Below are 13,059 nucleotides of genomic sequence, written 5' to 3'. Positions count from 1 at the left end.
AAAATACAGTGCAATTTACTACACCAAGTTTATTCTAAGAAACTAAAATTGAAATGAAAGTAAAAGGTGGAAGTATCATTACATTATTGCTTCCTCCTCTCCATTTACTAGTAGATTAAGCACTCTTTAAGCATTCTATTTATAGTTCATACTGCCAATCTTAATTGTTTCTATGAATTTTTAGAGCAAAATCTTTTAAAGTATTAATAAATGGCTATTGACTGGGGTGGTCTCAGGGGGCCTATCTTTAGGTGAAGCTAAGAACGGCCTCCCCCATTTCTCTCCTAGGTGTTCCTGGATTGCCTGTGCGTCGCTCATCTTCTGGCACAAATACCAAAGACTCTGAACTTACTGACTGGCTCAGAGACAACGGAGCTGATGAAGACACTGTCAGTCAGGTAAAGGAAACGATCGGCGGGGCAGGCGTTCTTTCGCGTCCTCATGGTGGGTGGCCACTGTGCACTGGGCACAGGGGACGCACCTGGGAGCACCTCGGGCCCTCCTGAGCTCACAGACCAGGGGAGGCAGACAGTAATCAGATAATTGCACAGGTAGAAGTTTATGCCCTTACAAATTCTGTGAAGACAAATTTCTCAGGTGTTACGAAAGAGAGGGAGGGAAAGGTTGGGGAGGGTCCCTGGAGGAGGTGGTGGAGGAGCCTGAAGCCTCGAGGAGTGTGTAGGAATAAACTAGGCCGTTCGTAGGTGTGTTCTGGGTGGCAGACAAGAAGGGGGAACCTTCCCAGCGCCGGGGTCTGGACAGTGCAAAGGCAGGCAGTCACCTTTGTGCCCCAGCACCCTGGGCATTTCTGTATTTTCCAGTTGAAAATAAGAGTGGAAGAGTCAAGACAGCACTAAACTAAAAAGGGTTTCTGTTTCTAATTCTTTCGTTTGTTAACTTTTTAATTCTCTTGCGAGATTATTAGACTCCACGGGCTCTTTAAAATAGATCTAGTTAGTGAACTTATAGCAGGAACACTTTGTATACAAACCATATTATATCTATAGTTATATCTATAACCTAATTCCTCTCTGTCCCTTAGAGACTTTTGTAATCAGCATGAATAGCATTTATTTTTTAACAGGGGGGACTTCCCCTAGTAACTCCAGGAGATTACGTTTTTAATAGGTTTAGATTCATTTTTAATTATTACCAATGTTTACATTGTGGGTGGAGTTTGCTATTAAAGGTATATAAAACTTCTAACTTTTATGCATGTTTTACTTTCTCCACAGTTTTTGGCTGAGGATTACTCACTAGTGGATGTCCTCTACTACGTTACACGCGATGACTTAAAATGCCTGAGGCTGAGGTACCGCTTTTGTTTCTGTTCGGTTGTCACGAAGGCAGGAGCACTGGGCGGAGACCCAGCAGTCTGGGCTCCCTGGCAGGTGTGGCTCAGTGGACTGAGCGCTGGCCTGTGCCCTGACAGGGCGCACGCCTGGGTTACAGGCCAGGTCCCCAGCTGGGGGCGTGTGAGAGGCAACCCGTTGATGTTTTTCCTGCACATCGGTGTTTCTCTCCTACTCTCCTTCCCCTCCCCTCTCTCTGAAAATAAATAATATCTTTTAAAAAAAGAAGTCTGGGTTCCTGCACTGGCTTGGGTCTCTGAACAGCCCTAACCGGCCCAGCAGTCCTGGCCAGCCTCTCTGGTTCTCAGCTGCTCTGAGTAAACTGAGTCGGTTGGAGCAGACGATTATTGACAACTCTAATAACCGATATTCCCATATTAGTTAATGCAAATCAGCTGGAATAATATTTTTGATACTATATCAGACTAAGACCATGAAGTTATTCTAAAGCTGGCTGAAGCAAATGCCCTAATTTCAAACAAATTGTGCCATACTTGGAATTAGGTTGGGGCGCTAATTTGCCATCCAAATACCTGGTATAATCTGGTACAGTTTCCTATAATAATTATTTTTTCCATCAGGCCAAGCATATACGTAACTTTTTTGCACATTTCAGCAGTGCTGGAAATCTTTTTTTGCTTTGGGACCTGGTAGATTGTGGGAGTAGAAAGGAGAGGCAGGAGGGATGATGAGAAGGCACGTACACAAAGAACACACAACGACCAAGACGGCTTCGGCGTCCTCACGTTCTGATCCCAGCAGTTGAAAGCTCAGCAGTCGTTTTCTGTTTCAAGGGCAGTGTTTCGAAGGCAGTGTTCCCTTCACCGTGTTCTTGTGTCTTTAACAGGGGAGGGATGCTCTGCACGCTGTGGAAGGCCATCACGGACTTTCGAGACAGACAGAGGGACAAACAGACTTGACTGTCGCTCAGTTTGTTTCCAGCCTTCCCTGGGGATTCTAACAGTGAACACAGAGCTGATCTTACGGGAAGAAGAATCCAAGGGAAAGGAGAAAGAAGCTGCACTTTAAATCCAGTATTTGTTTACTCATGTTAAAAAAAAATAGACAAAATACACTGAAACTTCCTAGATGCTTCTATTTCTATAATTCATAAGGACTCTTTGTAAAGACTCTCAAAATAATCCTAAATACTAGGATGTTTGGGATTATTTTACTCTAAACATTTTAATGGAAATATTTTGAACTCAGCAGCTACTGCACTTCAGCCAAATGTTTATTTCACACGAAACAGATGTAACATTTCATGTGATTGTGCATCACTGGAACAAAACCAAAATGTGACCACCACTTTTCAGGCTTATGTGTGTTTGTAATGTGCCCTAATAATCCGAGTAGAAATGCATAATTTCAATTATTGTATAGTTTGTTTTTTAAATATGCAAAATCTGAGAGCAATGGTTTTTACTTATCTGTGTTAATTGTAATATTGACTATATTTTGTAACTTAAGTATCCGGCCTAGAGTACATTGGTTTGAGTCATTTTTGTTACTACTGAACTGTACCAGTTGCACATGCCCGAATCATAGTAAAGTTAGCTTGTTCTAAAGCTATCCATTGTGTCATATTTACTCTAAAAAGGAAAAAAGACTCAACCTGCTGTTTTGATAAATTCTAAAGAATTCTCATTTTGTTTTGACAAACTAGCTAAATCCCTGTGCTAAGTTTCTAGTTGTTTATTCAGCTATAACCTTAAAAAGAATCTGTCTTTGATCCAAGTAATCGAAGAACAACTGATACCCAAGTCCTTCCTCAGGGCAACAGAGTGGTAAAAAAGCGGACAAAGGAAAAGGAAAATAGAAGAGTCAGCGCATTTTCCTCAGGGCCCTGAGTCACCTTGGAAGACAGCTGGGCATCTCGAAGGGCCAGCAAAAACAGCCCCCTGGAGAACTCTGCATTTTCTGTCACCTCAGTTTTAGTTCTCATGTTGAGGGAAATAGTTGAAGCTGAATATTATATTTTATAAGCCCACCTGTGTTAGTAGGATGAAGTCTGAAGTTCCTAGATGGATCGGTGAGATAAAGTTTCTCAAATACAGAGGATACTTTATGATGCAAGATAAAAATAATACAGACCGGTCCACTTGCCGCAGGTGTAACAGTGCTTGACGAAACAGGAGTCATCTTTATTTCTATGTGAAAACCCAGGTACATTATATTGTATATGGCATTAGATTATCTAGAAAGTTCTCACCAATACTTTGCCATTTGATATTTGCAACAACATAGCTGCATCTGTTTTGTTTTGTTTTGTTTTGACTTCCAATCCTGAGGGGAAATCTCGAAGGAGGCAAAGTATAAATTAAATGACATGTCATTTCACTTATACCAAAATACGGGGTAACTTCTTTGTAAGCCACAGTTCATCCCCCCAGTACATATGGTTAAGTGCTTCGTTTAGACCGTATATAGAATCAAGCTGCCCATGTTCGATGAGCTCTTTAATGATAGACTTTCGGGGGGATCTTCACCTTGCACTTTCTTTGTGATCGAGTGTCCCTCTGTTCCTGCATTGCTCAGAATGCTTCCCAGACATCATCTTGGGTCTGAGTCACAGAAGAAGGCGGTTCCATTACGGCCCAAGTTTCATGAAAGGCTTCACTTGAAAGGCCTTGGCATGAATCTAGGCCAGTGATTCTACACCCAGCTTCACGTTAAAGTGACCTGGATGCTTTTTGAAAATACTGATGCCACCACCTCAGAGAAACTGTCTTCACTGGTCTGGGGTAGGGCCCAGAGATCCTTTGCAAAGCTCTGCAGATGAGTTGACGCTATCCCACCTCCTATTCCAGGTGCTACTGGGAGAGAAGTAAATGGAAAGCCACTTTCCATAGGGGTGGTGGTAAGATGGTTAGCTTCGTTGGCCATTTAGGTAGCAGAAGTCTAAATACATAGGCCTGGAGCAAAACTATCATGTTTTGACCTTGGGCAGATTAGTTAACCTCTCCAACTCTGTTTGCTCATCTGAACTGGGAAAAACAGCCTACGTCGAGGTGCTTACTGCAATGCTTCACAGGTAGTAAGCACTCAGCTCTTGCCTACTGTTACCGCTCATCATTCATTCAAAAGCAGTTGTTAAATACTTGGTGCTATGTATTGCGGTGCACTCACAAGACACAGTTCTTGGCCCCGAGCTGCACTGCCGGCGGTGGAACCCACACAAGGCAGAAACAACACAGCAGTGAGTGCTGTGGTTGACATCTGACTGCCAGAGAGGATCAAGAAAAGCTTCCCCGAGAAGCAAAGGTCCAGAGCCCAGCCGGGAAGGATGGTTGGTCACAGAACAGTTGCACACGTGGGTGGGTGGTGACCACAGTCTTGTAAGAGGAACAAAACCGGAATTTGCTGGGAAAAGAAGATCCAGTGTTTCTTTTTAACCACATTTTGATCTCTCTCTGAATCATTTTCATTGCATATTCTGCTTCATTCATACCTAAGCCATCACATAAAGTGATGTGGTGATGAGGAATTGTGATCCTACCACGGGTGCAGAACTGCAGCAGCGGGGCAGGTGGACATGGCCTCATGAACTGCAGAAGGCAGGCAACATTGTATGTCGTCCGCTATTTGTAAACAAAATAATTGATGGCTCCAGACTTTATAGACACCCTATAGAGAAGCAGAAGACAAAGCTCCTGCCACCAATAATTCATATCAGATTGAGAGACAAATTTATAATTACAAATCATACCTAGTCTATGTTAAAGGCTGGGTGAGGGGTAAGTAAGCCCAAAAGGCCCTGGAGAGGTTCAGGGGACAAGCTTGCTGGGAGCCTGGGCAGGTGGAACAGGCTCCGCCGAGGAGGGAGGCCTCCCCTTGGGCCTTAGAGGGCAAGAACTGCTGAGTCAGTGAGAACCAGGGAAGTCAGTCATGGCACAGCGCACCAGGAACAAGGGCAGAAAGCAGGGATTGGCACAGTGTTCTGGAGAAAGTGGACAATTTTTATATTAAGTCAAAATTTTTGACATTTTAACTCACATTTGGCTGGAAATATGAATTGTAAAGATGGAAAGTGAGAAATGGAATAGAGCTCCGTGTGATTGGGAGGTGGCCAGGGAGCATATTTAATTATATAGAAACGGGGACTGAAGGTTTCGAGCAAGGGGTGTATGTGTACAGCAGTTATGTGAGAAAATTAATCTGGTAAAATTGTGTTGGGTAAATGAGAGGGAACAGAAATTGCACAGAGCAGTTCACACAGTATTTTAGATATGAAAGAGGGGCCCTGGCTGGTGTGGCCCAGTGGATTGAGCACCAGCCTGCAAACCAAAGGGTCACTGGTTTGATTCCCAGTCAGGGCACATGCCTGGGTTGCAAGCCAAGTCAGGTGCCCAGTAGGGGATGTGCGAGAGGCAAACACACATTGGTGTTTCTCTCCCTCTCTTTCTCCTTCTCTTCTCTAAAAATAATTTTAAAAAAAAAGGTATGAAGGAGGGTCTGGGTAGGAAAGCAATAGAAATTGAGAGGGTAAGATTAAAACAATAAATTGACAAGATTTGAGAACCATGATTGAGCAATGATGATGGAAGGAAAGGCTAGGTGTTGAGCTCCTGTAAGAGAAGAATTCAGAAATAGGCAAGTTTGGGGGTGGGGAGCTGGTTTGGGACTTGATAAATTAATGGCAGGATGAATCAGTGATAGAAATGTGCAAAGACCATTGAGGACTTACTGGCAGAAGTCAGGCCTGAGGTCAACGGTACACATTTTTTGGATCTAGGGGTCAACCTGGATGGAGATAATAGTAAATGAGAGTTGTGGGAGATAAAAAGGTTGTGGCCTAAAATTTGGGGAGGAAGAAGGTTTGGGGATGATTTTGGTTTGAGAAGGAGGAGAAATTTAAGTCAGTGAAAGAGAAAAAGGACTGACCACAGAGAAGTTAGAAAAACAGGCCAAGAGGAAAACAATCAGAATGGGGAGTGCTGTAGAAAATCTAGGAGAATGATAGATGAAAAACTAATAATAGATCGTTTGATTTGGCACCCTGGAAAGTTTTTATAGATAGGCAAGAGAGCCTATAGCTGGTTGAACAAAGAGAATAAGACTAACGGTGCCGGAGTCCACACATTTATTACCTTTGGTGAACAAAATAGACAAGGCTTGGGAGGGATAGGGAGTCGAGGGAAGAAACTTTCCAGAATCCAAGAGTCCTGGTTGTGTTTGGTGGGGTGGAGTCCCTGAATGGAGAGGCATTTGGGGAGTAGGGAGAAGAAAGGATGAGGTTTCAAAGGAGGCAGGAGGGGAGCAGATGGCTTTAGGCGGTCCGGCTCCCCGCTCTGGAAAGAACTGTGATGAATCCGAGAGATTTTGAGATGGATGTCAGAGCTCAGGACAGATGGCTTCCGTGTTGTAAGTAAAGTCAAACATAGTACAATGTGACGGTGTACGGCATTTAACAGATGTCATCCATTCCTGCATTTTCATGTCCATGCTGTTACAGACACCGCATTAAATTTGGAACGCGTGGTCTGTACACGCACGCCCTCAGGGCAGGATATCGGTGTGTCTCTTACTGCACTTATTTCTGGGTAGCTGGCGACAGACTAAAACGTAAGTTGGCAAAAGAATGGGAGAAGGGGTAAGCACACACCAAAAACAAACACGCACACTGAAAAATAAATACTAGTTAAGTCTTAATTTTTTGAGGGGGAAGTCAAAGACAGTACTCATTGATTTGCTTAAGTAGATAGTAAATCAGTAAATCACTTCCCTTTTCCAAGATTCTTCCAGAGCTCACCTCTCTAAATTCAGCTAAAAGAGTCTTTGTGATGTTCACGGTAAAGTGTCTTAAACTCTTAATGTAGCAAAAAATAGCTTTGCTTGGGCCCAAGCTGAAGTTTAAAACTACCTCCCCCAATCTGGTGCTTTATTTTTATTGATTAGAAGTCTAGTAAGAGTGATTTGAATGTGATCAGTTTGCCTAAAACACTGTGGAAATGACACTAAGGGAAAATCCCTAAGTCTACCGTAGCAAAGTGTCTCTTAGTCAAAACTTCTACCTAGTCCGCCAGTGAACCAGCAAACCAAATAAAAACAGTCCACTCCTGGGCTCAGAATGGCAGGTATTTCGTGAAAGGATAGTGTGAGTAGTCACCCTAAATCCAGCACTTCTCAGGCACTCTCGGGCACTCAGCAGATTCTGCTGGAGTCCTGGAGAGGGTTTTAAACTGCTGGGAGCTTGCGGGTTATGTTCAGCCAGCCCAGCCTGTGGGAGTGAGTGCATTTCCCTTGTTTCTTATGTTTCCATTTAGGCAGGCTAATTTTTTTCCCTCAGCATTTTGTTGCTGATCCTTTACTTGTCTGTTGGAGCAGAAATAGGTATCTCTTCATCTTCTATTCTTTAAAGAGAGAGAGAGAGAGAGAGAGAGAGAGAGAGAGAGGAGAGAAGGAAGGGAAGGAGGGAGAGAGGGTAGGAGGGAAAGAAATTGCTTATTGCTTTTTTCCACGGTCTTCCTGAATAAGCTGGAAGTCACAAGGTAGTCACTAATGGGGAACCAAGAATAAGAAAAGCCACATCATTGGGCACAAGTTTCACTAACTCGTGTGTCCTGGGGCTTGTCAGTTACAGGAGCCTGGTGAAGGGATTTGTCACCAGCAATGGCGTCTTAAAAAGCAGATAGAGACCGGATACCAGCTTGGAATCCCGCCTGCGTACTTCGGCTTTCCACGTGGCATCATACTCTTTTTGCAGTGTCACCTTGAACTTCAAAACTGACCTGGCTGCTTCAGAGTTCCTAGTGGAACAGAGCGTCCCGAAGTCCTCGTCTCACCTGGGCTGATTTTCTGCCCACCCCAGTTCCAGGCCCTAAAGCCACCAATCGTCGCCGACCCTACTCCAGACCTCCAGGAGTGGACAGTGGTCTGCGGCGGTGTCCAGAAGCTTCTCCGGGCCCCAAAGCCAGGCTCTGCCGGAAGCTCTTGCAGCCGAGACCAAGCGGCGTCATTCGGAGCGGCTGCCACGCCGCACCTGCCCGCTAGAGGGCGCGCCAGGACCCAGGCCGCCCCGGCTCGCCGCGCTCGCACCGTTGTCGCACCTTCCTCCCTCCCCGGCCCGCGCTCACCTGTCTGGGCAGAGGGCCCCAGGGGCGGGGGCCCGCGGGAGCAAAGCTGAGGAAGAGGGCGGAGCGGCTCTCCAGACGCGTCATCGGAGCACCATGGCGGAGATAGGAGCTGGCGGCAGCAGCCCCGGGGGCGGCGATGGCGCTGTGCTGGGCGAAAGAGGTGACTGCGCGGCGGGGCAGGCACAGGTCCCGGGGACGCGGGCGGGGGGGCGGCGAACGGGGTTGGTGGGCTAGCGCAGGACGCCGGCGATACGGTCCCCGGCCCGCGCGGCCGCAGCCCGAAGCGGCCGGCCCGGAGCTCCGCGCACCCGGGCTCCGGGCGCGCAGTCCCCGCGCTCTACGCCTCCGCCCGGCCCGGCGATGCTCCAGTGCCGCCGGTGCCGGTTCGGGTCGTCCCTTCGCGTTCCACCTCGACTTTTCCACAGAGGGAAACGCGCCAGGGAGCGGGGGAGGGAGGAGGAAACGGAGAAACGCTGGCCGCTTCCCTCCCACCTGCCGAGTTGAATGGGGAAATCGTATCCCCCAAACCAAACAACCAGCCGGAAAGTTCTTGGCCAGGTGCGGCCGGTAGGATTCTCCATTTCTGGACACCACCTCCCGCCCTCCGAGCTCATCAAGGTTTTTGTGTTGAGGTCGCTGGTGGCGCAGATGGGCGCGGGGGTCGCGCGGTGACCGGTGCCCGCCCCCCGCCCTGGTTGGGACGCATTTCCGAGGAAGACTGGGGCCAAACGTGCTCAGAGAGTCATTGACCTGAAGGGTCCTCTGAGTTCATGTTTTAAGTCCCTGCACCAAACCAAGGCAGGAACGGGGGTGGCTCAGCTCATGGTTGTGTGTTGAGGACCCCCTGGACCCCACACAGCCACCGCAGTCACACTCAGGGACTGGCGCTCACGTCCCAAGACGCGAAGCAGTCTCCCCCGTGCTCCACTTCTTGTATGTGGACGATTGTTTCCGCTCGTGATAGGTTTTTCTTGAGAAAGTGTCTTGAAAATCTGCCCCTGCTAGTCCCCTTTCTTTTATTCTATTCTTGGCTGGTAAACTCCAGTACCTTCTCACACGTGGGATAGGGGCAGTGAGGCAGTTTCTTGTTTTTAAAAGAAATTCAAATTGCAGGCTCCCCAATTGCAATGCATTTTCTGCCTACGTACACACACAATCGGAAACAGTTGTTCCCTAAATGTAAGACCCACCACCCCCCATCCTCTCCCAAAAGAGATATTGATTTAGATGGTACGCTTATTTTAATGTGAGAAAGGCCCAGAAAAGCTGTAACAGTATTTGCAAATTATGTATCTGCTCTGCTAGGAAGAGTTGGCGCACTTACAGTCTAATGACTTAATCCCTCCAGCCAAATTACCGGAGGTTAAATCTGACAAAGTGTCTTGAACTTGTTTACTTTAAGTCATGCTACTTTCTGTAGAGTGGTTTATTTTGTCTTCACGCGTTTGAAAGATTGGTCGACCATTATTTTGCTTTGGGGTGGGGAAGGGGTGGTTAAGTGGAGATGCCTTTGTAATTGCGTTAGGGAACTTGACGAGCTGGGTGCCCCGGGTTAGGCTCACCCAAGTGAGGGCAACAGGAGGGCAGCCTTCTCGTTGTGAGTATAGATGACCTCATGCCTGCCCAGACCAGTGTGGCTCAGGTGGTTGGAGCGGCCTCCCATAAACCGGAAGGTCGCGGTTCAATTCCTGGTCAGGGCACATGCCTGGCTTGTGGGTTTGGTCCCGGGTCGGGTGTGCAGGAGAGGCGACCCACCGGTGTTTCTCTGGCGTATCAATGTTTCTCTCCCTCCTTTCCCCTCTCTAAAAAGCAATGTCCTTAGTAAGGAGTAAAAAATAAATAATTGATTCCATGCCTAATCCCCACAGAGTAACTGCTTCTGAGACATAATTGTTCATGTTAATACACACCACTTCGTTTTCAAACAAACAAACAACAACAACAAACACTTTTCAGAATCTGCCTGTGAACAACTTGTTGATGTACGTGAACTCCAAACTCGCCTATTCAGTACCTGGGCATGTTCACTAAGGTTTATAGCAGTTAACATAAATACCAACCCCATGGCTGTCAGTGAAACATTTTCTTTTATAAAGATAGGAATTTAATTGGCTGCCATCTCCTTCAGAGAAAACAGGTGTTTCGCATCTTTCCCTGCACACTTCACTTTCCAAGGGACAGATTTTTTATATGGTCTTTTGAATAATTGTACTTTATAATGTAACTCAGCTTATTTCTGGCCCCCATATTTTTCTTGTTTTGGTTTTTTTTTTCTGAGCCCTTGATTACTATTAATGTTTTTAGAGCTCAGAAGCACCTGTGTGAGCAGATACGCCAAAGAAAGAAGGTGAAAATATATTTTTAAAACTCCAGGTAGCAGTATTTTGAGCAAACAAGTACAGATTGCCTGAATTTTAACAACTTAAGTTTTCCATATGTTTAAAACATGTGACTTATACTTGAACATAACACTTCAATGTAGTACCTTATTCATACAGATATATGTCACATTATACACATCCAAATGCTGTAAGCGTGGTTTTTTTTTTTAATAATCACAGGTTTGCATAGAGGTGGGTGGGGTTTTTGCAGAGATCGGGGAGAGGGGACCTCTGAATTTTATTACAATCAAGAGAAAATTGCTACCTCAAATAGCAACATTTGTTGAAGGATCTATTTTTATTCCCTTTTTAAATCTGGTATTATGAAGAAGAGTCCATTCTTAAATTTCTTAGTTTTTGTGACCACGTGCAAAGACTGTAGTTTAATTTTAGAGCAATTTATATTAGCATCTCAGATAATTATCACAATAAAACCTATAATGTGTTCATAATTACATGCTTATGTATATGTGTGTATCAAAGATGGATTGAAAATTAGAGGTATACTGCCTGTAAAATGAGATTTGTCAAGAATATTGAAAGGCATTACATAAATTGAACATTTTAAAAACTATATTTTGTCAGCATATATTTATCTTCTACTCAAAGGTAGTAAACTAATATGCCTTGTGGTGAAATACTTTCTCTCGAAGATGAACAATTCTTTCAAATATATTTTTCAATAGCCAAAGCTAAGCAAGAACTGAAAAAATAATAGACTTGGAAACAAGTTTCAGTTTCGCCACTAGAGGACGTCCTTTTCAGGTTATTATGTTGAGTAGTACCATTGATGGATATTCACAGAACTGCCTCTGCCCAAGCTTTGTATTTTTAACTTTATGCTCATGCCTAATACCTGTGAAACGTGAGTGTGCAGAGCTAATTTCCCAATTCGATAGCTTATTTTTATAAGGCCTGCTGAATTAACACCAAATTTAAATCTGCTTTTGACTAATTTGAGAGACTACCTGTTCGTGCACAGGAATAGTTAATACCTGTAATCTGTGCATTTTGTTGATATTCCTTTGAGGGAAATGACTTAGTACCTGGATTTGGGCTTTCTCTTTAGCAAGCTGTGTGGTAGAAAACATGGGCTTTCTTTGTGATTTTGGTCATGACCTCTCACTGAATTTTTCCAAATTAAAAAGTGATCTTTAAGGTCTCACTTAGCTCTAAGGGTATACAAATATCTGCAAATAAAAATTGTAAGAGGCTCAGACTACAGCTTGGTGTTAAATGTGTCCCTTTTGAAAGTCATGTCCCAGAGCTAATAATGCTTCAGTGGGAAGCCTAGATAACTTTTTCCCATTGTTTTATGGCCAGCTCTTACCTTTAAATATTGCTAAGCAGGAGGGAAATGTTATTAGACTAGGCAATTGTACTTAGGATCATGCATTTATTTGATATCACTAGTTAGGCATGTGTGTGAAATGCTAGTTTACTTTGACATGTTCTCTAAAAATGAATTCTAACATCTTTGCCTCATGGTGCATGAAAAAGAATCACTTGAAAGGAGTTATTTTTTTTTAAACTCATCTCATTACATTGATGTAAGAATTGGAAATATTGAAGCTTAGAATAATTTAACCAAGAATCACATACCATCTGTATGTTTAGTATTATGTTGACTGGAAGGTTGACCAAGATGTGATCCTTGGATTTAGCAAGGAAAACAAAATCCACAAACACATGATTGCAGGTTACGAGGAGCTCAGTGAAGAAAGAATTACTTCTAGCTGCAGTCATTCATCAGGGAGGACATACTGGGTATAATAATAATTAATTTAATTAAAAAATGGGTAAATGCCATGCAAAGGTGAATGGAGGCAAGAGAGAGAAACAATGGTGCTGACGTGGGAAAGAGCAGGATTTCGGTCACATTGACTCACAGGAGGCTCTACGTGAGAGAATCCTTGATGAGCCATTAGGAAGGGCAGTACATCGAGGCCAAGTTGTGGATGGCTGGAGGTCAAGCTAAGAAGTTCACACATGATTCTGTGTGCAGTGAGGTACTGCTGAAGATTCTTGAGAATAATGTATCTTGATTAAAACATGATTAATTCAGTAATTCTGTGCCCATGAATCTTGAAAGCTTGCCTGCACGGTCTATCAGAAGAGCTCAGCTGTGCCTTTTATGAATGCATAGTCCCTCCATCAAGGAGGGTCATTCTCTTCCATTCATTTCCTGCTGCTTTGGGAAGAGTCCTATGGGGCTGGTGAGACTGCTTGAGGGACATCTTCGCAGCCAGA

The 13,059-nt window shown here is 44.6% G+C and overlaps 2 protein-coding genes across 3 annotated transcripts in view; both read left to right on the top strand.

Moving 5' to 3' along the window:
- Positions 1–2,924, top strand: part of MAP3K5 (mitogen-activated protein kinase kinase kinase 5) — a 176,890-nt gene extending 173,966 nt beyond the window's left edge. For both annotated transcript variants that reach the window (XM_024551895.3, XM_053914076.1), the window contains 3 exons: positions 289–398; positions 1,236–1,312; positions 2,200–2,924. In XM_024551895.3, coding sequence (XP_024407663.2) covers positions 289–398; positions 1,236–1,312; positions 2,200–2,272 — 260 coding nt within the window. In that variant the 3' untranslated portion in view covers positions 2,273–2,924. The remainder of the gene's footprint in view (positions 1–288; positions 399–1,235; positions 1,313–2,199) is intronic.
- A 5,294-nt stretch (positions 2,925–8,218) lies between these two features.
- The window catches only part of MAP7 (microtubule associated protein 7), a 149,765-nt gene continuing 144,924 nt past the window's right edge, over positions 8,219–13,059 (top strand). The window contains exon 1 of the mRNA XM_053914082.2: positions 8,219–8,588. Within this exon, the coding sequence (XP_053770057.1) occupies positions 8,522–8,588 (67 nt within the window). The 5' untranslated portion in view covers positions 8,219–8,521. The remainder of the gene's footprint in view (positions 8,589–13,059) is intronic.

This window comes from Desmodus rotundus, chromosome 11 (assembly GCF_022682495.2).
Source record: "Desmodus rotundus isolate HL8 chromosome 11, HLdesRot8A.1, whole genome shotgun sequence".
Taxonomy (NCBI): Eukaryota; Metazoa; Chordata; class Mammalia; order Chiroptera; family Phyllostomidae; genus Desmodus; species Desmodus rotundus.
The sequence above is the reverse complement of the archived record's forward strand: the minus strand, read 5'-3'. Positions and strand labels throughout refer to the sequence as shown.